At 44.2% G+C, this 27,951-nt stretch overlaps 1 protein-coding gene across 2 annotated transcripts in view; it reads left to right on the top strand.

Moving 5' to 3' along the window:
- The window catches only part of ADAM11 (ADAM metallopeptidase domain 11), a 148,543-nt gene that overhangs the window by 106,179 nt on the left and 14,413 nt on the right, over nucleotides 1-27,951 (top strand). For both annotated transcript variants that reach the window (XM_075350250.1, XM_075350251.1), the window contains 6 exons: nucleotides 1,577-1,676; nucleotides 2,147-2,218; nucleotides 7,241-7,336; nucleotides 18,001-18,081; nucleotides 20,152-20,202; nucleotides 23,222-23,285. In XM_075350250.1, the coding sequence (XP_075206365.1) occupies nucleotides 1,577-1,676; nucleotides 2,147-2,218; nucleotides 7,241-7,336; nucleotides 18,001-18,081; nucleotides 20,152-20,202; nucleotides 23,222-23,285 (464 nt within the window). The remainder of the gene's footprint in view (nucleotides 1-1,576; nucleotides 1,677-2,146; nucleotides 2,219-7,240; nucleotides 7,337-18,000; nucleotides 18,082-20,151; nucleotides 20,203-23,221; nucleotides 23,286-27,951) is intronic.

Raw genomic sequence — 27,951 nt, forward strand, 5'->3', positions numbered from 1 at the left:
TTTCAAGACTGCTGTATCCCTCTGCAAGACATCTCACAATTTTGGACTTTTCAGAGCCCATCAAATCTCTCTTCTGAGCCATTTTGCCAAAGGAAAAGAAGTTGCCTAATAATTAAGCACACCTTATATAGGGTGTTGATGTCATTATTCCACACCCCTCCTCATTACAGAGATGCACATAACCTGATTTACTTACTTGGTAGTTGGCTCTGAAGCCTATACAGCTTGGAGTAGGACAACATGTATAACAATTATCATGTGATCAAAATACTCATTTGCCTAATAATTCTGCACACAGTGTAAGGTGGAGGAGCGTAAGGTCTCTAACATCCACCAGCTCTGTGATGTCGTCATGGAGGAAGGAAGAGGATTCCAGTGGCTCCTGTGAAGCTCTAGTACCCAAGAGAGTTGAGGCAATGCTTGATCATAAAGGTGCAACACAAAATATGCGACCTTTTGGGCACAATTTGACCATTTTCACTCAGGGGTGTACCCACTTTTGTTGCCAGCGGATTTGACATTAATAGCGGTGTGTTGAGTTATTTAAAGGGCTCACTAAATTCACACTGTTATACAAGCTGTACACTGACTACTTTACATTGTATCAAAGTGTCATATCTGCAGTGTTATCCCATGAAAAGATATAATAAAAGATTTACAAAAATGTGAGGGGTATATTCACTTTTTTGATATACTGTATATTGCTGTGCACAATGCTTGTACCCATGTGGCCACTACCCAGAAATTACAGCCATAAGTTTTCCATGTACAGTAATTCTCTTTAACCTGGATACTAGCAGTCTTTATGTATTGTGCTTCAAGGGGTTCTTCTTTTTCTTAAAAAAAAATGCTGGTAATTCATCAAAATAAGCATCACTTGCCTGCTTCTCTAGCACCACCTCTCCATAGATGGCTCAAGACTGCTGAGCTCAGTGATTGACTGCAGTGGTCACATGTTGTAGATGTGTTCTTTCAACAAGGAATAATAGTGAGCAGTGACGAGACGGCTCTGGAGCCGCAGGGGGCTAGTGATAGTGTTTTGATTATTTTAAAGCACCACTTCAGCGTTTTCTGTTTTTTTTTTATTTCACCAATGGAGTGGTGAGTTCTAGCGCCTTCATCTGTTTTACCAATGCTCTCCTTGGTGTGAGGCAGTTTCTTACCTGCTAGCAGCCCCAGTGTTTCATTGAGTTCTCCAGAAGTCACAAATCAATACATCTCTATGAGAGCCTCCCTCTGGCTCTCCTAGAGTTGCATTGGGATCTTGTGATGTAACTTCTGACTTCCGGCCAATAAGAAGTAAGAAGCACAAGATGGTGCCTTGGGACTGGAGTGGTGTCGAAAAAGGATGAAAATTTCAGATAGTGTGTATAAAAAGGGGGGCAGGGGACTTGGATTTATAGCCCAAGTCTAGTGATTAAATAAAACCCCGCTGGAGTGGTGCTTTACAGCATGACCAGCAGTAACTCCAATTTTTGATGGTACTGGATAATCCCAAAAACATTTTCTATAAATGTTTGATAATCCAGAAGAAGGTGTGTAATGGTTGTCACTAATAGTAATTGTATCATTTCAGGTACTATCTTCCCCAGAAATTCTCCCGCTGCAGCACTGATGAATACAGACAGTTCTTGAAAAATGGAGGCGGAAAGTGCTTGTTTAACAAACCCAACAAGGTAGAGACGTTGTACTCAGAACATGACGTTAACTGGATATTGCACACAATACTAACCAGCACATTGGTCCTGCCATAGCAACAAGCTTTTTTTGTTTTTTTAGCCTTTCCCTGTATATAACTATATAACTAGTTTTGCATTATTTCCACTGATTACATGGTATCTGGATTCATATATCTAATGCCTATATGCATTAGTTTCTACAGCTTGTTGTCACTCGGGCACCCTTCACTTCACGTCTGAGCCTTCAATTAGGTGTGTTCCTCCCTCGACATTTACTTCACGCTCTAACCTATCCCACTGTATAATTGTACAGTCACCTGGATGGCTCCTAAATGTAATTTTCTGGATGCTGTGTTTTCCTATAAAATTAAAAGAAAAAAAAAATTGCCAGAAAAAAACCCAAAAAGGACAATCTTTCAGTCACCCCTCCTAACAAATGTCCTCTTGTTTTGTTTCTTCCTTTTCAGTTATTGGATGCTCCATCTTGTGGGAATGGATTTGTGGAAGTGGGGGAAGAATGTGACTGTGGCTCACCTACTGTGAGTACCCACCACAAACTGGTGCAGGAGGAGTGGAGCCCATTGATATAGTTTTGTGCTCCAGAAAAAAAAAAATGTGTCCTTGAATTTTCTAATGTATGAGTTCAAGATTTGTTAACTACAAAACCTAATAAAAATCATTTGAACAGATATAGTTTTGTGCAAATGTTCAGTACAAGTTGTAGTATATTGCTCTACAGTGGCGTGCAAATGTTTGTGCACCCCTCTTCAAAATGAGTGTTATTGTGAACAATTAAGCAAGTTAAAGATGAAATAATCTCTAAAAGGCATAAAGTTAAAGATGACACATTTCTTTTCTATTGTAGGAAAAAAAAATACTTATATTTTCATCCTGTACATTTTTGAATTAACAAAATAGGAAAACAGGCACTTTCAAAAGTTTGGACACCCTGTGTGGTTAGTACCTAGTGGCACCCTCTTTGACAAGTATCACAGCTTGTAAACGCTTTTTGTTGCCAGCCAAGAGTCTTTCAATTCTCGTTTGAGGGATTTTCATCCATTCTTCCTTGGAAAAGTCTTCCAGTTCTGTGAGATTCCTGGGTCCTCTTGCATGCACTTCTCTTTTGAGGTCTAGCCACAGATTTTCAGTGATGTACAGATCAGGAGACTGTGAGGGCCATTGTAAAACCTTCAGCTTGCGCTTTTTGAGGTAGTCTATTGTGGATTTTGGCATGTGTTTAGAATCATTATCCATTTGTAGAAGCCATCCTCTTTTCAACTTCAGCTTTTTTACAGATGGTGTTATCTTTGTATCAATAATTTGTTGAAATTTCATTGAATCCATTCTTCCCTCTACCCCGTGCCATTGGCTGAAACAGAACCCCAAAATATGATTGATCCACCCCCATGCTTAATGGTTGGCAATATTTTCTTTTCCTGAAATTCTGTGCCCTTTTTTCTCCACATATACCTTTGATCATTGTGGCCAAATAGTTCTATTTTAATCTCATTGGTCCACAGGACTTGCTTCTAAAATGCATCAGTCTTGTTTAGTTATTCTTTTGTATACTTCTGATGCTGAATTTTATGGTGAGGATGCAGGAGAGGTTTTCTTCTGATGACTCTTCCATGAAGGCCATATTTGTGCAGGTGTCTCATAACAGTAGAACAATGTACCACAACTCCAGAGTTTGCTAAATCTCCTGATTTGCTTTTCTAGCAATCCTACGATCAGCTCTTCCAAAAATGTTGCTGTAAAAAACCCCAATATTGAAAGAGGATGGCTTCTACAAATAGATAATGATCCTAAACACATGTCAAAATCCATAATAGACTACTTCAAAGGGCGCAAGCTGAAGGGCTTACAATGGCCCTGACAGTGCCCTGATCTGAACATCATTGAAAGAGCAGTGCATTCAAGACGACCCAGGAATCTCACAGAACTGGAAGACATTTCCAAGGAAGAATGGATGAAAAGCCCTCAGACAAGGATTGAAAGATGCTTGGCTGGCTACAAAAAATCGTTTACAAGCTGTGATACTTGGCAAAGGGGGTGCTACTATGCACTAACCATGCAGGGTGCCCAAACTTTTGCATCGGCGTATTTTCCTTTTTTGTTAATTTAAAAATATAAAAGATATAAATATAATTTTTTTTTTGCTTAAAATACAAAGAAAATGTGTCATCTTTAAATTTACGCCTTTTAGACATCAGTTAATCTTCAACTTGCTTAACTGTTCACAATAACCGTAAATTTTAATCAGTGGTGCCCATACTTTTGCATACAACTGTAAATACTTAACGTCGCTGGGCTTAGAAGTCCAGTGGGTGGACTTAATGAACAATTGACAGCTTACCCTGTATGAGTGTTCATAGAGAAACAGCTGTCAGTCATTGAGCAGATTTGCCCACTGGACATTTAAGGCCAGGAAAGGCAGGGTTTAGAGGAGTCAGTGACTGATTATACCAGGGGTGGGGAACCTTTTTTCTACCGGGGGCCATTTGGAAATATCTACCAACATTCAGGGGCCGTAAAAAATTATCGGCTTGAAAATTACTCTAATATATTTGGTCAAACAATTAATTAACTCACCCCTACTGTGGTAGCCGGAGCTGCTGCTCTTTGGTGCAGCTGTGATGTTCAGTGATATTGATCACGTGGCTTCTCACAATTGCTTTCCAGGTTTGTCTCGATCTGGAGCGCAGTCAAAAGATTGGTAAATCATATACAGTACATCACATGAGGGGCTGGAGGGCTCACATATATACATCACAAGAGGGGCTGAAGGACTCACTTATATACATCACATGAGGGGAGAGGCTGAAGGGCTGCAATATATACACCACATGAGGGGCTGGAAGGCTCCCTTATATACATCACAGGAAGGACTAGAGGGCTCCCATATATACATCACATGAGGGGCTGGAGGACTCACATATACACATCATATGAGGGGAGAGGCTGAAGGGCTGATATATATATACATCACATGAGGGGCTGGAGGGCTGCTCCCATTTATACATCATATGAGGGGCTGGAAGGCTCCCATATATACATCACAGGAGAGACTGGATGGCTCCCATATATACATCACAGGAGGGGCTGGAGGGCTCCCATATATACATCACAGGAGAGACTGGATGGCTCCCATATATACATCACAGGAGGGGCTGGAGGGCTCCCTTTTTTACATCACAGGAGAAGCTGGAGGGCTCATATATATATATATATATATATATATATATATAAAAAAAATCACTGGAGGGCTCCATTATATACATCACATAAGGGGCTGGAAGGCTAGTATATATACATCACAGGAGGGGCTGGAGGACTCATATATACATCACAGGAATCACTTGCTGGTTCATATATACATCACAGGAGGGGCTGGAGGGCTCATATATATATATATATATATATATATATATATCACAGGAGGGGGTGGACGGCTCACATATACATGACAGGAGGGGGTGGAGGGCTCACAGCACAGGGTGGAGGGCTCACAGTACTGGGTAGAGGACTCAGTCTCACACTTCCGGAAGGCATGTACAGTAGGGAGTCCGGTAAATCTGCTGCTCCTTTTTTTCTGTGGGACGGGAGCACACCTCGCACTTACCCCGCCCACAAAGTATGTCCTCTGGATGCTGGCACAGGCCAGTATGCTGAGGACCTAATGGTATGCGGCTGCGCACACAGCGAATGCTGCGTTTGCATCCTCACTTCACACATTGCAATTTAAAGGGCCGACAGCCGATAAGACCACAGCTAATGTTTGAGCACTGTGGTACCCGGGAATGTGCCCGTGGGCCTCATAAAAAGTCGGCCCAAGGGCCGGAGGTTCCCCAACCCTGGGTTTATACTAACGCTTTGGGGCTTTGGGGGGGTGGGGGGGGAGTTCTTTTGACTGGCGGTTCTCATGCTCTCATGTCTTATTCATCTTGACTCGGTGCATATATTGATGTGAATAATGCTTGTACACAGGTGGTCACTGCCCAGAAATTACAGCCATAAATATTCATTAACAGTAACTCTACTTTCATTGGTATTCTAGCCATCTTTATGCATTATGCTTAAAGGGATTGTCCAGGAGTTGTCCACCCTAGAGTAAGATGCACCCAATTTATTAAAAGGCACATGCTTCTTTAGAAATTAGGTGCATCTCTTTCGCTTAATCTAGATATTCACTATAATTTACATTACTGAGCCTCACCCACTGTTTTAGAAAAGTGCTATAAAAAAAAAAGAAGCACAAATTACACCATAAATATGTCATGTGCTATAATTTGCTACCCTCTAAGTGTAATGATAAAGTCCCCCTAGGAATCGATCTGGTCTTGCTCTATAAGATGCTGCCTGTAGATAAAGAATGATCAATGAGACAAAATTGCTTTTGGTACAGATCCACAATAGTGATAAGACTATAGGGGGCTTTACACGCTACGATATCGTTAAAGTTTTATCACCAGGGTCACGTTGTTAGTGACGCACATCCGGCGTCATTAACGATGTCGCAGCGTGTGATACTTACTAGCGACCTTAAGCGACCTCAAATACCAGCGACCTTAAGCGACCTTAAAAATGGTGAAAATCGTTCACCATGGAGAGGTCGTCCCAAAACCAAAAATCGGTAATGGTTGATTATCGATGTGGTTCATCGCTCCTGCAGCAGCACACATCGCCGTGTGTGACACCGCAGGAGCGAGGAACGTCTCCTTACCTGCCGCCGGCCGCAATGCGGAAGGAAGGAGGTGGTTGGGATGTTACGTCCCGCTCATCTCCGCCCCTCCGCTTTGATTGGCCGGCCGCTTAGTGACGTCGCGGTGACGTCGCTGTGATGCCAAACGTCCCTCCCCCTTGAGGGAGGGATTGTTCAGCAGTCACAGCGACAACGCCGACCAGGTAAGTGCGTGTGACGCTGCCGTAGTGATAATGTTCGCTGCGGCAGCGAACCCACGATATTGCATCCACGACGGGGGCGGGTGCTTACACGCTCGATATCGCTAGCAATTGCTAGCGATGTCGTAGCGTGTAAAGCCTGCTTATGTCTACTAACTCTTCACCAACTTATCAAGATGGGTCGGGTTTGTTGAATTATTCGTGCCTGATCCTTCTGTTCCTCTAGGAGATAAGCCCAAGGGTACATCAAATGTAGAATTGCAGCTTATGCCATATTTTCCCCAAAATGGCACAATACTAATCAATTCTAAGATTTTGTTTCTGAAGTGTAAAGTGGCAATAAACTTCCATAAATAAAAAATATCCATCTTAACGGCCATGTGCTAACTTTCTGGCATAGTTTTAAGTGTCAGAGTGTTATTTGGCAACTGCGGTAATAGCACTGACAAATCCCATAAAGTGTCTCCTGTAAAAACTGATTGGAAGTGTACAAATAATACTGGGGCTCCAAAAAAATACCCATCTGCACTCAAGTGGAGACATGGACGAGGCGCAGTGTGCACACATTGCAGGATAGAGTATTTCTAGTCTACTACTGCTGCAGGTGGATTTACAAAACGCCACGTAACAATGACTTGCGCTTTTATTGTAATTGACAGGAATGTAAAAAGAGCGGCGCCCTGAACTGCTGTAAGAAGTGCACACTAAGCCATGATGCAATGTGCAGTGACGGGCTGTGTTGTCGGCGATGTAAGGTAAGGACAACGGCAGAGGATCATGTCTCCATAATACCCATAATACCGCAAGATGGTGGACTATTTTTTTTTTTTAATTTTTTTAACTTAATATGTTACTTCATTAAATATACAGTGCCTATAAAAAAAGTCTACACGCCCCTGTAATAATGCTAGGTTTTTGTCATGTAATAACAATTCATAATTTCAGTACTTTTACCATCTTTATTGTCGCCCATAATCTGTACAAATCTATTGAGAAATAAATTATTTTGAGGGGAAAAATAAAAATTACAAAACTGAAATATTTGTGGCTGCATAAGTGTGAGCACCCTCTTATAATTGAGGATGTGGCTGTTTTCAGAATTAGCCAATCATGTTAAATTAATAGTTACTACACAGCTGGAATCATTTAATCTGATTTTGATTAATCCATTTTAAAGTTTAGCTGTTCTAGTAGGATTTTCCTGACATCATGTCACTATGTGGACTATAGATGAATTTGTATACACAGTTTGTTTCCAGAAGCATTTGTATAGTTCTAGATTTTCAATAATTTTTCCTCTGTATATTATGACAGTGCAGTTGACTGAAAGCCATTAACGTGAACCTGTCAGGTGCAATATGCATCCAGAACCACGAGCAGTTCTGGGTGCATATTGCTAATCCCTGCCTAACCATCTCTGTATACACTAGCATAGATAAAGGGATCTTTAGAAAAAGTATTTCTAAAGATCCTTTATGATATGCTAATTAGCAAAGGCACTAGTCCCCTGGGCGTTAATTCCACTGGCTAGTTGGCCCCATTAGCATGTTAGTACACACCTGTGGGCGTACTAACATGCTAATGAATGCGCAGCATCAGAGGATGGCCACGCTTACAGATCTGCTTTCATCACCTCTGAGTCCTGGATTTTGGCTCAGTGCGCATGATCCCGAACATTCGGTCATGTGCACTACATGGGTTTTGAATCCAGGACTCGGACGTGATGGCAGCAGAGAGGTGTGCGACCATCCACTGATGCTGCGCATTCATTAGCATGTTACGACACTCACAGGGGCGTGCTAACATGCTAAGGGGGCAGACTAGTCAAGGGATATAACACCATTGTGACTAGTCAATGGCCTCATTAGCATATCATATGGGATCTTTAGAAATACTTTTTCTAAAGATCCCTTTATCTATGCTACTATAGGCTGGGACTGCTAGGCAGGGATTAGCAATATGCACCCAGAGCTGCTCATGGTTCTGGGTGCATATTACACCTGACAGGTTCCCTTTAAGTGTGATTGGTATAGACTTTCAAATTTCAAGTTGTTTTCATGTGTGGTAGAGGGGATACCTTGCTATTTGCTGGGTTCAGTCCACTGGGACCCCAGTAATCCGGATATTGGGGCCATTTCTCTTTTTTTTTTTAATTCTTTTTACTTTTTTTGTGAATCATTCTCAAGAAATATACAATATACAGTGCCTTGATAAAGTATTCATGCCCCCTGAACTTTTCCACACTTTTTCACATTACACCCACAAACTTAAAGCTATATTATTGAGATGGTATGTGATATACCGTATTTTTCGGACTATAAGACGCACCGGACTATAAGACGCACCCTGGTTTTAGAGGAGGAAAATGGGAAAATAAAACTTTAAGCAAAAAATGTGGTCATGACACACTGTTATGGGGCGAGGATCTGCTGCTGACACTGTTATGGGGGTAATGTCCCCAAATTCTCTACTAAGGTACCCCATCCTGGTAATGATCCTCCTGCCTTGTATATGATCCTGCTATAAACCCCCATCCTGCTCCTATACCAGCATCCTGCTCATATTCCCCCATCCTGCTCATATACTCCCATCCTGTTCATATACCCCATCCTGTTCATATACCCCGATCCTATTGATATACCCCCATCCTATTGGTATACCCCCCATCCATCCTGCTCATATTCCCCCATCCATCCTGTTCATATACTCCCATCCTGTTCATATACCCCCATCCTGTTCATATACCCCCATCCTGCCTGCTCATATACTCCCATCCTGTTCATATACCCCCATCCTGTTCATATACCCCCATCCTGCCTGCTCATATACTCCCATCCTGTTCATATACCCCCATCTTGTTCATATACCCCCATCCTGCCTGCTCATATACTCCCATCCTGTTCATATACCCCCCATCCTGTTCATATACCCCCATCCTGTTCATATACCCCCCATCCTGTTCATATACCCCCCATCCTGTTCACATACCCCCCATCCTGTTCATATACCCCCATCCTGCCTGCTCATATACTCCCATCCTGCTATATGCCCCCATCGTGCTCATATACCATCCTGGTATATGGCCTGTATCCTATAGCACAGAGAAAAAAATAAACGTTTATACTCACCTTTTCCTCACTCCCTCCAGCACCGATCATCTTCCTCTCTGCGCCACTGACCTGTGTGTGTGGAGCCGTTCCCCTGCTGCATCGCGATGTCTTCCTGTCTGTGCCGATCAGCTGACCAGCTCAGCACAGATCAGCTGACCGGCACAGACAGGAAGACATCGCGTGCAGCAGGGGGGCGGCTCCACACACGGGGACGGGTGAGTGTACTGATTCACTGCACCCCGCGCTGGTAATGACGCGCGGGGGGCAGTGAATACAGCCGCACATGATCACTCCAGGCTGTAATTGCCAGGGGTGATCATGCGGCCGGCTCTTTGCTATGCGCGCGTCCCAGCTCGTCCTCCCGCCCACCTGTCAGCGCCGGCTTCTGCACTGAGAGATGGGCGGGAGGAAGGGCGTGCATATGTAATGAGCGGGCCCACGTGGTCACGGCAGGCGCTGCTGCTGCCTGCTCGTGCCCCCGATGACCCGCAGCACCCTCATTCCCAGCCGCAGCCCTATAGTCAGACCATAAGACGCACCCCCAACTTTCCCCCAACATTTGGGGGAAAAAAAGTGCGTCTTATGGTCTGAAAAATACGGCACCAATACTAAGTAGTAAGCATTTGTGAAGTGTAAAAGAAATGATATATGGTTTTCCAATAATTTAAAAAATAAATAAATAAATAAATCTAAATAATAAAATGCATTTGTATCCAGCCCCCTGAAGTCTGATAACCCTAAATAAAATCCTGAGTGTAATTGGTACATTGAGTCAACCTGTGTGTAATTTAGTTTTGCAATAAGTACAGTTGTTCTGTAAAGGTCTCAACATTTTGTTTGAGAAAATTAGGTATTAAACATTATCATGAAAACTAAGGAACACACCAGACTGGTCAGGGATAAAATTATGGAGAATAGTAAAGCAGGGTTTGGTTATAGAAATAAAATAAAAATAGCACAAGCTCTGAACAACTAACGGAGCACTGCTGAATTCATCATCCAAAAAAGGAAGGAGTATGGCAGAATTGCAAACCTACCAAGACATGGCCATCCACCTAAACTAACATCTTAAACAAGCAGAGCACTAATTAGAGAAGCAGCCAAAATGCCCATTGCCACTCTTAAGGAGCTGCAGAGATCCACAGCTCAGGTGGAAAATCTATCCACAGGACAACAATTAGGCTAGGTTCGCACACTGCGTCTTTTTAACGCTGCGTTTTTGTGCGTTTTTGGCCGCTAAAAACGCACAAAAACGCACCTGCGTCGAAAAAACGCGTCAAAAACGCATGCATTTTTTACCGCGATTTGGTGCGTTTTTGGCTGCGTTTTTCTGCGTTTTTGATCTCTGCGTTTTGCTGCGTTTTTCAAATGCATTGCATGGGCGGAAAACGCAGAAAAACGCAGGAAAGAACTGACATGTCCATTTTTTTTTTTTAACTCAAAGACGCAGGTAAAAAAACCAGATGTGTGCGGACAGCAAAAATGAAAACTCATAGACTTTGCTGGGGAAGCAAAGTCCTGCAGTTTTGAGGCCAAAAATGCACCCGAAAAACGCGCAAAAACGCCGCGAAAAACGCACTGTGCGCACATAGCCTTAGTCGTATACTCCAAAAATATTGCCTTTATGGAAAAGTGGAAACAAGAAAGCCATTTTGTAAAAGCAAGCCACATAACAAGTTTAATTTGCAAAAAGCTATGTAGAGGACATGGCTAGTAAGTGTAAAAAGGTGCTCAGGTCAGATGAGACCAAAGTAGAACTTTTTAGGTTAAGTGCAAAACACTATGTGTGATGGAAAACTAACACTGCATGTCACCCTGAAAATACCATCCCTACTATCAGACATGGATGTGACAGCATCATGCTTTGGGTATACTTCTCTTCAGCAAGGACAGGGAAGCTGGTCAGAGTTGTTGGGAAGATGGATGGAGCTAAAGAAAGGGCAATCCTAGAAAACCTGATAGATGCTGTAAAACACTTTCCAGCAGGACAAAGACCATGTACACATTGCCAGAGTTAGAATTCAATGGTTTAGATCAGGGGGCTAAAACTCGTGTGCTGCATGAGGCTAATTAATGTGGCCTGCAGGCACCGTAGGCCCCTTGACGATTGTGGTACGGTCTAGGGGGCCACCGACATCAGAGTTTTATTTGCATCCTTGGATGTACATTAGATTGAAATGTTTTGACGTGCAGAGACAAGCTCCTTGTACCGCAATTCCAACTGCCTGCCAATGAAGAGGCCAGCAGCTGACTTTGGCTTGTCGGCGCATAACAGTGACATCATACGCTGGCATGCCAAACTCAGCTGCTGGCTTCTGATTGGATGGCAACTAACTTGGACTTTACCACTATTGTCAAGGAGTCTACGGTGCCCTCGGGCCACAAGTGCAGAACTGAGGATGCTGAGGGAACACGGAGAACAGGTGAGAAGATTTTTTTTATTTTTTTTTTATTTATGTGTGAAGAATGGCACAACAGGGCACATTACTACACTATGGGGACATTACCACAGGATGGGAACATTACCACAAGAAAGGGATCAGGATGGGGATGTTTCTACAGTATGGCGATCATTACTACAAGTGGGGGGTCAGGATGGGGCATTACTACAAGTGGTGGACCAGGATGAGGCATTACCACAAGACAGGGGTCATTACTACAAGATGAGGACAAGGATGGGCACATTACTACAAGGGAACTAGGATAGGGACATTACTACAAGCAGGGGATCAGGATGGGGAATTACTACAAGATGAGGACCAGGATGGGCATATTACTACATTAGGGGGACAAGGATGAGCACATTACTACAAGAACGGGACAAGGATGGGCAGATTTCTACAAGAGGGGGACCAGGATGGGGCATTACTACAATATGGGGATCAGGAAGGGGACATTACTACAAGATGGGGGTCATTACTACAAAATAAGGACAAGAATGGGCACATTACTACAAGAGCGGGACCAGGATGGAGCATTATTTTTTAAGAAGGGGACCAGGATGGGGCATTACTACAAGAGGGGAATCAGGAAGGGGACATTACTACAAGCTGTGTGTTACGGTTGCTGTGGCTCTGGAGACTATGTCCGGATTTCTTGCTACTGCACATGTGCAAGCGCTGGAGACTAAGTCCTATCTTGGAGCCATTGCACATGTGTGGGTGACATCATCGCTGACACGAGGTCACATGTCTCTGACACCTTCTAAGCTGATTGGCCGCTGGTCATGTGCTTGTGACACGTGGTCACATGTCTCTGACACCTTCTATGCCGATTGGATTGCTGGTCATGTGCTTGTGACGCTTTGCTCGGTGATAGGCCAGCGTGACGTCATTGCTGTCATTCTGGCAGCGGATTGGCTCTGGTGTCCTCCATCTTGGATGAGATACAGAGTCTATATAAGACCCTGACGCACGCCGCCCGGCGCTCAGTCCTCTTGGTTCATGCATGAGAGTAGACGCTCTGTGCACGTCCCTCTAGGCATCTCTCTGTCTATGTTAGGTGAGCGCTACCGGCAGGGTAGCGTTCTTATACCTTACAGCTTCGGCTGCAGTCCGTATCCTGACCTCTTAGTGGAGCGGACATAGGCAGGTGCCTGAGGCACATGGTCCGGCTGGGCCTTGTGATTCTACTCGTAGGTGGACGTTGCCGCTAGGGTAACGTTCCTTATACTGCGTCTGGCAGTTGTTTGTATCCTCGCACACTAGGGGAGCGAACAGAGGTAGGAGCTTTGTGCGGCTTACGCTGCTGTCCGTCTCTTTTGCACCACTAGAAGAGCGGACCTAGGCAGGTGCCATATCTAGTGGTTCGTGTCCTCGCACACTAGTGGAACGAACGCAGGTAGGAGCTTTGTGCGGCTTACGCTGCTGTCCGTCTCCTGGCACCACTAGAGGAACGGACCTAGGTAGGTGCCATTTCACACTCACTGCTTTTGTCTCTGTGATCATTAACAGAGACAATTCCACACACCCTCCAAGTAAGGGAGGAATTGCTTTATTTTCTAATTATATTCCTCTGTGAGTTTAACAGAGGTATTGCACTCTGCACTTGTGCTATTATTATTTACAGTGGCACACTTATATACCCCTTATCCTCTGCCATAGTCTGCAGCAGAGTCTTTGCACAGTGGACCCTGACTGTCTGATACTCCTTTAGGTTTTATTATCAGACAGCCCCCCGTAACACTGTGTCATTACTACAAGATGAAGACAAGGATGGGCATATTACTACAAGGAGATCAGGATGTGTACATAACTACAGAGAACAGGGAATTACTACAAGATGAGGACCAGGATCAGGACATTAGTACAAAATGAGGACCAGGATAGGGACATTACAATAAAATCAGGACCAGGATGGGGGCATTACTACAAGATGGGTAACGGGCTGGGGACATTACTACAAGAGGGAGATCAGGAAGGGAACATTACTAGAAGATAGGGCTCATTGCTACAAAATAAAAACAAGAATTGGCACATTAGTACAAGAGGGGGACAAGGATAGAGCATTACTTCAAGAAGGGGACCCGAAAGGGAACATTACTACACGAGAACCAGTTTGGGGACATTAGTACAAGGTGGGGACTAGGATGGGGATATTACTACAAAATGAAAAGCAGGATGGAGACATTACTACAAGATGGGGATCAGGAAGGGGACATTACTACAAGCTGTGGCATTAGACAAGGATGAGCATATTACTACAAGGGGACCAGGACAGGGCATTACAATAAGAAGGGGATCAGGATAGGGACATTACTACAAGAATGGGATTGGGATGGGGAATTACGACAAGATGAGGACCAGGATGGGGACATTACTACAGAATGAGTACCAGGATAGGAACATTACTACAAGGTGGGAACCAGGATGGGGACATTACTACATGATGGAGACAAAAATGGGAACATTACTACAAGAAGGAGATAACAACCCATAGCTATAAAACTGTATTATAGCCCATACAATGAATGCCATTTAAAGAAATAAAATAAGCCAAAAATGTTCAAAAAAAATTATCAAAAGGTGTATAGAAAAAAACAATGGTATCACTAAAAATGTCACTTTGCCCTGCAAAGAATGTGGCCCCCCCAAATTTATTTTTTTATTTTTTTTGTGAGGCCCATATTTCCAGCTTAGTTTGAGACTTCTGGTTTAGATCAAAGCATAATCATGAGTTTGAATGGCCCAGTCAAAATAGACCTATATTCCCTTAAGGCTGGAATCACACTTGTGCGTGTAAAATTGGTCCTAGTCTCATGCTAGAAAGTAGCATGAGCTCTGTTCAAGTGTTGATCAGTGTGCAATGCAACTGCAATGCGATTCTGTGATTTTTCTCATGATTTTAGTCCATGTGCAATGCGTATGCTATGCGTTTTTATTCTCAGCAGCTATGTCATCTGCCATTCAGCCCTGCTATATGCCTGCTGACAGCAGACACAGACAGAGCCGCATGATCAGAATGAACTCGGATGAACTTCACCCGACTTCATTGTTATCCTGCGGCTCTGTCTGTGTGTCGTGGCCTGATTTTCCCCTGAGTGACAGAAGCGATCTGCGTGATCAGCGGTGCCGTCACTGAGGTCACCCACGGCCACAGCTGCAGTCCTCCAGCAGAGATCTGTGGCCGTGGGTAACCTGAGTGATGTCATCGCTGATAGCGCAACTCACTTCAGTTGCTCTGTGGAGCTCACAGAGAGCGGTCGTGGTCTGTGTCCGCTCTCTGTCAGCTTCCGATGTAGCAGAGCTGAAAGCGTCGTGGGACCTCTGTGGATTACGTCGGACCTGGAGGGGTATTTGGGGACTTTAATAAAATGGTGAAAGAGGTTGTTATTTTTTGTCATTTATTACAAATAAAGGATTTTTTGGATGTGTGTGTTTATTTTCTTTAACTAACAGGTTAATCATGGAAGGTATCTTGGGGAGACCTCTGCCATGATTAACCTAGGACTTAGTGTCAGCTATGGACTGCTGCCATTAACTCCTTATTACCTCGATTGCCACCGCACAAGGGCAATTCGGGATGAGCCGGGTACAGTCCCGGGACTGTCGCATCTAATGGATGCGGCAATTCCGGGGGGCTGCAGGCTGATATTTTTAGGGTGGGGGGCTCCCCATCACGTGGGGCTCCCCATCCTGACAATACCAGCCTCCAGCCTTATGGCTTTACCCTGGCTGGTATCAAAATTGGGGGGACCGCACGCTGTTTTTTTTTAATTATTTATTTATTTATTTTACTGCATCATATAGACACGCCCACCTGCAGCTGTGATTGGTTGCAGTGAGACAGCTGTCACTCATTGTGGGGGCGTGTCTGACTGCAACCAATCATAGGCGCCGGTGGGTGGGGAAAGCAGTGAATACGTGATGGAATAATGAGCGGCCAGCTTTTTCAAAAGAGGCGAAGCCGCCACAGTGTGAACGCCGTGCAGCGCCGCGCCGGTGATCGTGGATCGTTGAGTATGAGAGGGGGGTGGGAGGGAGAGACCGACATGGACAAAGAGAGAGATAGAGACAGAGAGAGAGACCGACCGACAGAGAGAGAGAGAGACCGAGAGGGAGAGACCGACAGAGAGATAGAGATTGACCGACATTGTCAGACCTCACTCATTTCCAGTGTTTTCTGAAACATGCGATAAATGTATTTAGAAAAACAAATGTCACTAGGATGGTGTGTGTGCCGTCCGTGTGACATCCGTTTATTTACCCGCTCCCATAGAGTTGCATTGGAGAGACTTGCGTGAGAAACTCATCAAAACGCAGCATGCTGCGATTTTTTTCTCAGTCTGATTTGGACTGAGAAAAAAATAGCAGATTGGAGCTGCCTCATTGATTAACATGGGTCCGAGTGCAATGCGAGAATTTCTCACATTGCACTCGTGCGAGTTAATCGCAAGTGTGAAGCCGGCCTAAGGATCTGTGACAAGAAATTTGCTGTTCACAGATGCCTGCAAAAAGTTCAGCCTGTAGATGTGCAAAGCTGGTAGAGACATCCCCCAAAAGACTGGCAGCAGTAATTGCAGAAAAAAGTGGGTCTATAAAGTATTGACTTGGGGGGGCTGAATACAAATGCACGTCACAATTTTCAGATTTATAGTTTTTAAAATATTTAGAAAACCATGTATCATTTATTTTACACTTCACAAATACTTGCTAGTCTGTGTTGTATGTCACAAAAAAAAAAATCACAAAAAAATGCATGTAAGTTTCTGGGTGTAAAAGTTCACAGGGTATGAATACTTTTCAAGGCACTGTAAATAGAGTGCATAATCAAAATGAAATAATTTTCATAATTCAATATAGTGCCCAATCTTGAATGGAGTAGAGAAGCACATGCTTGACCTCCATTGCATTCATTGTCCGTGGGACTGCCAGAGAAAGCCAAGTGCTGTACGTATTTTCTGTAGTCGGGTTAATGAATGTGTCAGAGGTTGAGCATTACCTTCACTCTATTTAAGGCCTCTTTCACACGTCCGTGTCTCCGACACGTGTTTGGTCTGTTTCCTCACGTACCGGAGACACGGGCACACGTAGACCCATTTAAATCAATGGGTCTGCGCTCACGTGCGTATTCTGCCATGGACCGTGGGTACGTGTGGAGCATACGTGTGCCCGTGTGCTCCACATGTAGACATGTCCGTTTTTCTCCGGCATCATGGGTGTCACACGGAATGCAAACGGACCACACGGAGGTGTTCCGTGTGACACGTGCCGGAGAAAACACGTGTCTGAGAAAATAATAAAAAAACTTTACTCACCTTCTCCAGCGTTGCTGTCTCTGCCGTTGCTGTCACTTGCTTCCGACCGCCGCTCATTATGCTCATTGCATATTCACTTTACTGCGGCCGGAAGCAGCAGCGGGGAGTCGGCAGGGCCGGAGACCGAAGATCAGCACCACGGACAGCAACGCCAGGGAGAGGTAAGTTCCCGTTCTCCGTGTGTTATCACGGATAACACACAGAGAACACACGTATGCCATAAACACGGCTCACGGAGGGCAAAACGCACCTTTGACACGTCTGTGAAAAACGTGTGTGGTTTTTCATGGACGTGTGAAAGAGGCCTAAGACGGGGCTACACCCTTGTTAATGTGATCATGTGTCCTAGTGGTTGAACCCCCAATGATCAGCAAGTTATCCTCGAGTCTACAGATAGGAGAAACTTAGTTTTTCTGGGAATAACTCATTCACAGTTTAGGAATTACAGCCATTTTACAATTGTTCATCCATTGTCGAAGGCTGAAAAGTAATTGAATAAACTAGCATAATTATAAATATAAGCAGGCATCTCTCTTTTCTGTCTTGACAACAGTATGAACCAAGGGGCACCGTTTGTCGGGAGCCTATTAATGAATGTGATGTACCAGAGATGTGTCCTGGAGACTCCAGCGTGGTGAGTTGTACTATATATGGCTGTTTACTACAATGGGTCTGCTCTACATGGTCTGGGATTGGCATCTTCATTTTGCTGTCTGAGGCAGCATCTATCATTGGTTCCAGCATAAAATATTGATGACACCCTTGGGATGGAACATCCATATCAGATCAATGAGGTCCGACACCAAGCACTCCCATCGATCAGCTGTTATTTGCTTTGTTGGTGGCTGGATGTAATCAGTGATCGGATTGTCACTGTGTAGCTCTGTTAACGTGTAGCAAAGCAGCCACTACGAATTAAATGGAACAGCCTTGTTCTATGGTTACATCCAGCCACAACCAGAACTAATACCAGCTAATTAGTGGGGGAAGCTGGGTGTCCAAACCTACTGATCTGATATTGATCACCTATCGCAAAGATAAGTTATCAGTATGTCATGCCAGAACAGTCCCTTTAACTAATTTTATCTGCATTTATCTGTATATTAGCGATCTTGTGACCAAAGGTCCAGTCACACTAAGCAACTTACCAGCGATCCCAACAACGATAGGGATCGCTGGTAAGTTGCTAGGAGGTTGCTGGTGAGATGTCACACTGCGACACTCCAGCGATCCCACCAGCAACCTGACCTGGCAGGGATCGCTGGAGCGTCGCTACACGAGTTGCTGGTGAGCTCACCAGCAACCAGTGACCAGCCCCCAGCGCCGCGTGGAAGATGCTGCGCTTGGTAACTAAGGTAAATATCGGGTAACCAACCCGATATTTACCTTGGTTACCAGCGCACGGAGCTACACGTGCAGAGAGCAGGGAGCAGCGCACACTGAGCGCTGGCTCCCTGCTCTCCTAGTTACAGCACACATCGGGTTAATTACCCGATGTGTGCTGCAGCTAAATGTGCACAGAGCAGGGAGCAGCGCACAATGCTTAGCGCTGGCTCCCTGCTCTCCTAGCTACAGCACACATCGGGTTAATTAACCCGATGTGTCCTGCAGCTACATGTGCACAGAGCAGGAGCCGGCACTGACAGTGAGAGCGGCGGAGGCTGGTAACAAAGGTAAATATCGGGTAACCAAGGACAGGGCTTCTTGGTTACCCGATGTTTACTGTGGTTACCAGCCTCCGCAGAAGCCGGCTCCCTGCTGCCTGCACATTTAGTTGTTGCTCTGTCGCTGTCACACACAGCGATCTGTGCTTCACAGCGGGACAGCAACAACTAAAAAATGGCCCAGGACATTCAGCAACAACCAACGACCTCACAGCAGGGGCCAGGTTGTTGCTGGATGTCACACACAGCAACATTGCTAGCAACGTCACAAAAGTTGTTCGTTAGCAGCGATGTTGCTAGCGATGTTGCTTAGTGTGACGGGGCCTCAAGAGTAGCACTGATATTTCTGACGGTTGTATTTGCCTATAGGACTCATTAAGCGCTTTGTAGCTTGGAAAGGAAAAGATAACAGTGGTGATAACCTCTCACCAGCTTTTTGCTGCCCAATGTGCGAGCAGCATGATGTAGGTCCAGAGCCTCTTTTCCAGCAATATCTCACTACAGAGCCACTTGCTGTAATTTTGATAATATTCCTGTATTATTTGCTGCAGATCTAGCAGTTCTCTGAATGGTGGGCTCTGCATAATCTTGCCAACAACATTTATGGGCAGCTTTTTGTATAGACTGGCAGCTTTCTACCTATGCACAATCAGTGATGAAGGTGGGATTATACAGATATGAAAATGGCGGACTACCTGGAATCAGTATCTATTGATAATCTCCTGCTGATAAAATAGTGATTTTATTAAATTTACAGCAAGCAGCAGTGACACATCACTGGAATTAGGATCTCTGCCCCTACATTAAACTGCTGTTAGATTAGTTGGCAAAAACCTGGTAACAGATTCCCTTTGATCTTGTTTAAGCATATCAGTTCCCATGATTTAATCACAGTTTCATGAGACATCCTGTCCTGACTATTTCTATACAGATAAATCAGTTTTTCTTCACAGACCTCAAGAAAATGAATAAAATGATTGCGTCTGTGAATTGTGATCTGTCTTGTGTAAGGTAATCCTTGTCTCACTTTGCTTACACAGTGCCCAGCAAATCTACACAAGCAGGATGGATACTTCTGTGACAATGAACAGGTAACCTGACAGTTAGTCTGAATGTATATTACAGCATAGGTAGAATCATTCTTTAACTTGTGATGTTCTATGTTAGTAAATGGTGTGACTTTGTCCAATATTACTGCCATTTTATGCACCAAATTATGCAGCAGCATCTTTTATTCAGACACAAGTGCTTAATGACCAGGAGTTTTCTCTAGGAATATAAGACCAGGTTCACACTGGCATATTTCACGGTCCATATACGGACCACAACGCTTGGACTGATTGAGCGTTTCTCGACTCGAACCTATGGCTTCATAGACACATATGAATTTGTAAGTTCAGGTCGGTAGATCGGCCTCCAGAGCAGGCACTGCCGTCAGTATATGGACTGTGAAATATGCGTGTGTGAACCCGGTCTTACTTGCTAATATATCATCCTTACATTTCACCTAAGTATGGTTAAAACAAAAGGGTTACAGCTGAGTATCTGGAAGAGCACCTATAAGCTCTCATGGAATGTAGGATTTAGTAAATACTTGAGTTTGCAAAACAATGATATATTTTATGGAGTATTTAGTCGTTGTGTTGTAGTTCCTCTATTATTACTAATGGAAACGTATGACTACAAAGTCGTCGTTACTATTCCAGTTGTGAATACCCTGTATCATCTCACAGTCTGAGACCAACTGAACAGTGTCAGACTGTATAGGGACAATAATAAAGGAATAATGGAACAGACTTCTAGGAAGTGATGCTCCAGAAATGTTATTTTATGGGAAATGGAAGAATACAGTAAAAAGGAAATATACAAAATAGATTTCCTTGTTGTTTGGGGCAGAGCACTATATGTTATGCTCTGGCACTAGGTTTGAAACTAGGTGAAAAAAAAGTGGTGGCCTCTTCAGACTCCTCAGTCCCCTACGCAGATCAGTTTAAGACTGGAGTCACACTAGCGCGTGACTCACAGAGCCTCGCATCGCATCACCCTGGCACGGCCGCACAATCTAACAAGAGCGGGTCAGCTGCATGTATTTCTATGCAGCTGAGATGCTCTTATAAGGAGAGTGTATGGCCGTGCCGGGGTGATGCGATGCAAGGCTCGCACGAGTCACTTGCAAGTGTGACTCCGGCCTTAACCAAGTTTCTGTAGGAGGCAGACATTACCTAAATTAGGTTTGCTGCATTTTTTCTTATTCTTTATACTTTTCCCTTTAAATCATGCCTCTATAATATAAATTTAATAAAGTATAAATGTAACCAGGCAATATCTACGCGAATTGTAATAGTGTAACGGGGTGCCAGGGGTGCCTCGGGGGTTGTAGTCGTGGCCCCTTCATGTATCAGGCTAACCCCCGGCGCAGCCGTCACTTTTGGGACAGGGGATCGTGTTGTGGGCAGAGTGTGGATGAAGGAAGGACGCTGGCAGACACAGGAAAATTCCGCAGGCAGGCATCAGTTGAATCAAAAGGCATTTTATTGCACGTATCGTCACAACAGAGGCACAAATCTTGCAGCGTTGATTCACAGCCCTTGCTGGGGAAAACTGCTCCTGTCTTCTCTTCTCAGGGGGCTTTGCCCGGCTACTCTGGTTCACCTAGGCTCCCGCTCCAGCTACCGCAGACTTGACCCACACAACTCTGTTTCACCGTCTAGGACACTTTCTTTCTCCTTTCTTTCGCTATCTGCCACCATAGCTCCCACACTCTGCCCTCGTTGCTCCTTCTCCCCCGTCCCGGAATCAACTGCCCTCACTAACCTCTCACCCTTTCCCCTAAGCTGCCGGCTCCTCCTCTCTCCTGAACTGTTTCTATGGGGACTGTTTCATAGGTGAGCCCTCTCTACAGTATAAGGGAGATAAGGCTTCTTTCCCATACTCTTTCAGCAGTCAGGATTCAATGAAACCAGTAGGCTTAGAGGCTTCTGATTTTTGAGGAAAGCCCACAATTCTGATATTATTGCGGCGGTGCCTATTTTGTATGTCGTATTTTCTACGTCTTCCGTTTTGGACCACAGGGCCCTTAATTCTTCAGTGGATCTCTTAGCTTTACTAGGGTGGAAAAAGACTCTATCTTCCAAGGTGGAGACCGTTTTTAATAGTACTGATTCTTTTGCAGACATTTTGAGTGTCCAGCCTTATGAAGTTTAGGTTTTCTCTTATGCTGAATACATGCAGGGACAGCTTGTCTATTGACCTACTATCGTAGACTGTGAAATAGCAGACATAATGTTCCATAGAGTGGGGTTTTTTGTAGTATGCTTTGCAGTAACTTTTTTGAGGTGTTTTCCTGCCACTCCGCAGTGATGGCTCTTGTTCCACAATCCCCTCAGACTGTCTGCCCTTAGATGTGATTTTGCCCGTATTAAACTTTGTAGCCTCACTTCTCCGACTCTAGTCATCAGCCATCAGAGTGTCAGCTTCTCCTCCTAGTCTACCAGCAAACGTATCCAGCTTAGCAGCTATGTCACGTCATTTACCTTTCCCTCTGGCAGTAACCGGATCCCCAGAGGTTCCATCTTGGATGTTCAGGTCCCCTCTGCCTCAGAGCTTTGTGCTGCCTCTTTTTGGCATATTATCACTACCTGAGATATGTGATCAGATGTAAGGACACTTAGGATGCCTTCAGCCAATACACATTTTGGCAAATGGCTTTGTTGCCACCAACAAAAAAGTCCAGTTTGTATAAATCCATATGGCTTCTATTGATCTAAATGGGCATGGCAACCAGATCAGTCATGTAGGTACGCAAAGCAGGCAGCTGAGATTTCCATGTGGAAGATCTGAGGAATAGTGCTTTTAGCAAGTAGAAATAAAACTTACATATAAGCTCTGCAATATAAACATTTTGAGTGCAGGATTACAGAGAATAATAATAATTACTTAAGAAATGGTTGTCATTTATCTTATTAAATCCTCTAGCTCTCCATATGTTAATATGTTATAAAGTAGCTAATATAATGGAAATTGTAGTAACTGTGACACCTATGTAAAACCTCAGAAAACTAATTGTGTAACTCAAAGTATCTGATAGATTTATAAATTTCTGTTTAACAGGGTCGATGTTATGGAGGACGATGCAAGACCAGAGATCGACAATGTAGTGCTGTATGGGGACGGAGTAAGCGATACTTCTATATTTAAATCTATGATCTTAGTATAATTTGCTCCACTTAGTCTAAATTAAATTAGTGTACTGAAATTTATCAGCAAATGTCTTGTGGGGACATAGTTTTATACCTCTATACCCTTTAAATCCACATTTTTTGGTGACTCCGTGCCCTCTGTCTTTCGTACATCTAATTCAGGGACTGAAAAGTGTATATTCATTTGTCACGGTACCCTCTGTTTGCCACCTGCTTTTTCTTTTGCTAAGATTGATAATTTGTTCCTTCATCTTCCAAGATGGCTTCCATAATGGCATGGGAAAATGCAGTGGTAAGTCTAAACCATGCCTCTTCGCCTTTTTATCTCACAGCACATGAGTGTGTGATTTAGACGTACCTTTGCACTGCAGTCATCTTAAAAGCAAGAGGAACAAAACACCAATCTGAGTAGGGAAGGAAGTGGAAAGCAATATGTAGGAAGATTTGATCCATTTCCAATTTTACAAGTTTTCCCACCTACAAAGAATTGAGAGCTCTATAATTTTTATTGTAAGTACACTTCAACTGGAACAGGTAGAATCCCCCCAAAAAATCACATTTTATGATTTTTAAATAATTAATTTTCATTTTATTGCATGAAATAAGTATTTGATACTATAGAAAAACAGAACTTAATATTTCGTACAGAAACCTTTGTCTGCAGTTACAGAGTTGAGACGTTTCCTGTAGTTCATGACCAAGTTTACGCACACTGCAGCAAGGATTTCGTATCACAGATCTTCTGCAGATCTTTCAGTTTTTGGGGCTGTCACTGTGCCACATTTAGTTTCAGCTCCCTCCAAAAATGTTCTGTTGGGTTAAGGTCTAAAGACTGGCTAGGGCACTCCAGGACCTTGAAATGCTTCTTATGGAGCCACTCTTTAGTTGTACTGGCTGAGTGTTTTGGGTCATTATCATGCTTTGAAGACCCAGCCACGACCCATCTTTAATGCTCATTCTGAGTGAAGGAGGTTGTTGGCCAAAATCTCACAATACGAGGGGCTGATAAGTCTTTGGCTTTCTGATCTTTTTTTGTTTCTATAGTAATGAATCACATCACATGAAAGCCTTATGTGTCTAATATTTGTTTTCAAAATTTTGTGTTTGTTGCTTATGGCAACAGTGTTCTACATACGTGGGAAAACAAAATGGCAGAGTGTAATACGATATTCACAACAACAGAGAGCAGAGGAGTGATTCAATTCTTATTTCTGCAAGGAAAGTCCACGAAGGATATTCATAGTGATATGTCATAGACATTGGGGGATCAATGCCCTTCATATTCCACAGTTAAGAACTTGGTTGCCAAATATAAATGGGCCACTTCAGAACTAATGATGAGGAACATCCTGGACGACAGAGTGGTTGTTGTTCCAGAGATCGTTGATGCTGTGCACAACCTCATACTGGAGAATCGACCAGGTTCAGCTAAAGCAATAGCAGACATCATGGGGATTTCCCGTGAACATGTTTGTGTCATTTTCCATGAACATTTGGACATGAGGAAACTATCTGCAAAGTAGGTCCACAAATGTTTGACAACAGATCAGAGAAGCATGCGAGTGAAAAATTCCCGGTCCATTTGTCAGTGTTTCCAGACTGATAAGAACTTCCTGGATCGACTGGTCACTATGGATGAGACCTGGATGTATTTGTATAACCCTGAAAATAAGGAGCAGTCAAAAGAGTGGAGGCACAGTGGTTCTCCTCATCCAAAGAAGTTAAGGGTGCATGCGGCAGAAAGTTGTCCCCAGGTCCCGCCGTCACCCCCCGTCACCCCCCCAGCCCCCGGTTTTACGTTACCTGGCTGCTGGTGCTCCGGCCCCGCGATCACGCCGCCTCCTTCTTGAAAGCTGGCGGCGCATGCGCAGACAGCGGCTGTCAGCTGGATCCCTGCAAGCAGGGATGCTGACGTCACTACTGCACAGGCTGCTCCACTGTGGACCGGGGGAGGGTGAGTGCGGTAATCTGCAGCCACACTCCTCACATGGAGAGACTGCTGTTCTAGAAAATGGGGGGTACGTTCTGTGAGCGTGCCCCTCATATTCTAGAATGAGGTTACTGCAGGTCACTCTGCCCTAGGTTGGACCGGGGCAGTGTGAGTGCAGTATTCTCAGATTACTGCACCCACACTGCTCATGGAGAGCTTGCTCTTCCAGAAAATGGAGGATATGTTCCCTGAACGTGCCTCCCATATTCTAGAAGATCCAGAGTCGGCGTGGGACCTCCAAAATGGATTACAGCGACCGAAATTTATTTATTTTCAATAAATTGGTAAAAGAGGAATGTTTCGGGGAGTTTTTTTTTCAAATACATTTTTTTTTTGTCTTTATTTTTTTCTATTACTTGACTGGGTTAGTAATGTCGGGTATCTGTTCAGATGCCGTGACATCACTAACCCCAGGGCTTGATGCCAGGTGACATTACAGCTGGTATCAACCCCATATATTACCCCGTCTGCCACCGCACCAGGGCGCGGGATGAGCTGGAGCGAAGCGCCAGGATTGGCGCATCTAATGGATGCGCCACTTCTGGGGCGGCTGCGGCCTGCTATTTTTAGGCTGGGAAGAGTCCAATAACCATGGCTCTTCCCACCCTGAGAATACCAGATGCCAGCTGTCCGCTTCACCTTGGCTGGTGATCTAATTTGGGGGGGACCCCACGTTTTTTTTTTTTTTAAAAAAACGCCTGGGGAGCCCTCCAAATTGATCACCAGCCAAGGTGAAGCTGTCAGCTGTGGTTTGCAGGCTACAGCTGTCTGCTTTACCCTAGCTGGCTATCAAAAATAGGGGGGACCCCACGTCGTTTATTTTAATTATTAATTTTTTGGGGGGCTAAATACAAGGCTAGGCACCCTTTAGTGCCACATGAAAGGCACTAAAGGGCGCCAGCTTAGAATATGCAGGGGGTGGAACGTTATATTTGTTTGACATCTATCCATTCATCCATTGTAGCATTTTAGGCTGTGCGCCCACAATCGGGATTTGCAGCGTTTTGGGCGCAGAGTGTTTTCCCTGCGTCCATAGCGCTGCGTTGTGCAGTAGAAGCACAGTGGAAGGATTTTTAGAAATCCCATGCCCACTGTGCTTCTCTTCTCCGCAGCATAAACCGACCTGTGGCGCAGCTTCCCGAGCCTCAGCATGTCAATTTATGCTGCGGAGATGAGTGTTCTCTGCAGGTAGAATAGAGCTCCACAGCGGCCTGAACCCAAATCGTGGGCATGGGCAGCTGCGTTCTCCCGTGGACAACACTCACATCTCTGCAGGAAGGCTGACACTGTATACTAGACGCCGTGTCGCTGGATCATGGCCACATAGCCTAAAAGTGAGACATTTGTTGCTACAGCAACATTTTTGTGAAGTACCTGTGGATTCAAAATGCTTACTATACTCCTGAATAAAATCCAGTTTCCAAAATGGAGTCACTTGTGGGGGGTTTCTAATGTATAGGTACCCAAGGGGCCCTGCAAATGTGACATGGTGCCCGCAATTTATCTCAACTTTTCCAGAATTCAAATGGTACTCCTTCCATTCCAAGCCCTCCCATTTATCCAAACAGAGGTTTTTGGCCACATGTGGGATATCCCTGTGCTCATAAGACATTGGATAACAACCTGTTGGGTCTACGGTTTGTTGTTGTCTCTTGAAAAAGTGAGAAATTTGATGCTGAAGCAACATTTTTGTGAAAAAAATGAAAATTTTCAATATGGCAACCTAAGCTTATCAAATTCTGTGAAGTATTCGTGGATTCAAACTGCTCACTATACACCTAGATAAAAGCCTTGAGGTGTCTTGTTTCCAGAATGGGGTCTCTTGTGGGAGAGCTCCACTGTTTAGGCAGCGCAGGGGCTCTCCAAATGCGACATGGCGTTCGCTAATGATTCCAGCCAACTTTGCAGTCAAATGGAGCTCCTTCCCTTCCGAGCCCTGCCATGCACCCAAACAGTTGATTTCCACCACATATAAGGTATCGCCAAACTCAGGAGAAATTGCACAATAAATGTTATGCTGAATTTTTTCCTTTTACTCTTGTAAAAAAAAAAGCTACCTGGTTGAAATAACAATTTTGTGGTAAAAATTTTTTTTTTTTTTTCATGGCTCAACGTTATAAAATTCTGTGAAGCACCTGGGGGTTCAGGGTACTCACCAAACATCTAGATAAATTCCTTGAGGGGCCTAGTTTCCAAAATGGGGTCACTTGTGCGGGGTTTCTGCTGTTTAGGTACCTTAGGGGTCCTCCAAATGTGACATGGTGCCCGCAATCTTTTTCAGCCAAATTTCCTTTCCAAAATTCAAATATTGCTCCTTTCGTTCCAAGCCCTCCCATTTGTCCAAACAAAGGTTTCAGACCACATGTGAGGTATCACCGCGCTCATAAAAAAGTCGTTAACAAACCTTGAGGTCAAATTTTTGGAATTACCTCTTGAAAAAGTGAGAAAATTGATGCTAAAGCAACATTTTTGAGAAAATTATTAAAATTTTCAATATGACAACGTAACGTTAACAAAATCTGTGAAGTACCTGTGGATCTAAAATGCTCACTATACCCCTAGATAGAAGCCTTGAGGGGTCTAGTTTCCAAAATGGTGTCACTTGTGAGGGATTTCTTCTGTTTAGGTACCTTAGCGGACCTGTAAATGCA

This window comes from Anomaloglossus baeobatrachus, chromosome 5 (genome assembly GCF_048569485.1).
Source record: "Anomaloglossus baeobatrachus isolate aAnoBae1 chromosome 5, aAnoBae1.hap1, whole genome shotgun sequence".
Taxonomy (NCBI): domain Eukaryota; kingdom Metazoa; phylum Chordata; class Amphibia; order Anura; family Aromobatidae; genus Anomaloglossus; species Anomaloglossus baeobatrachus.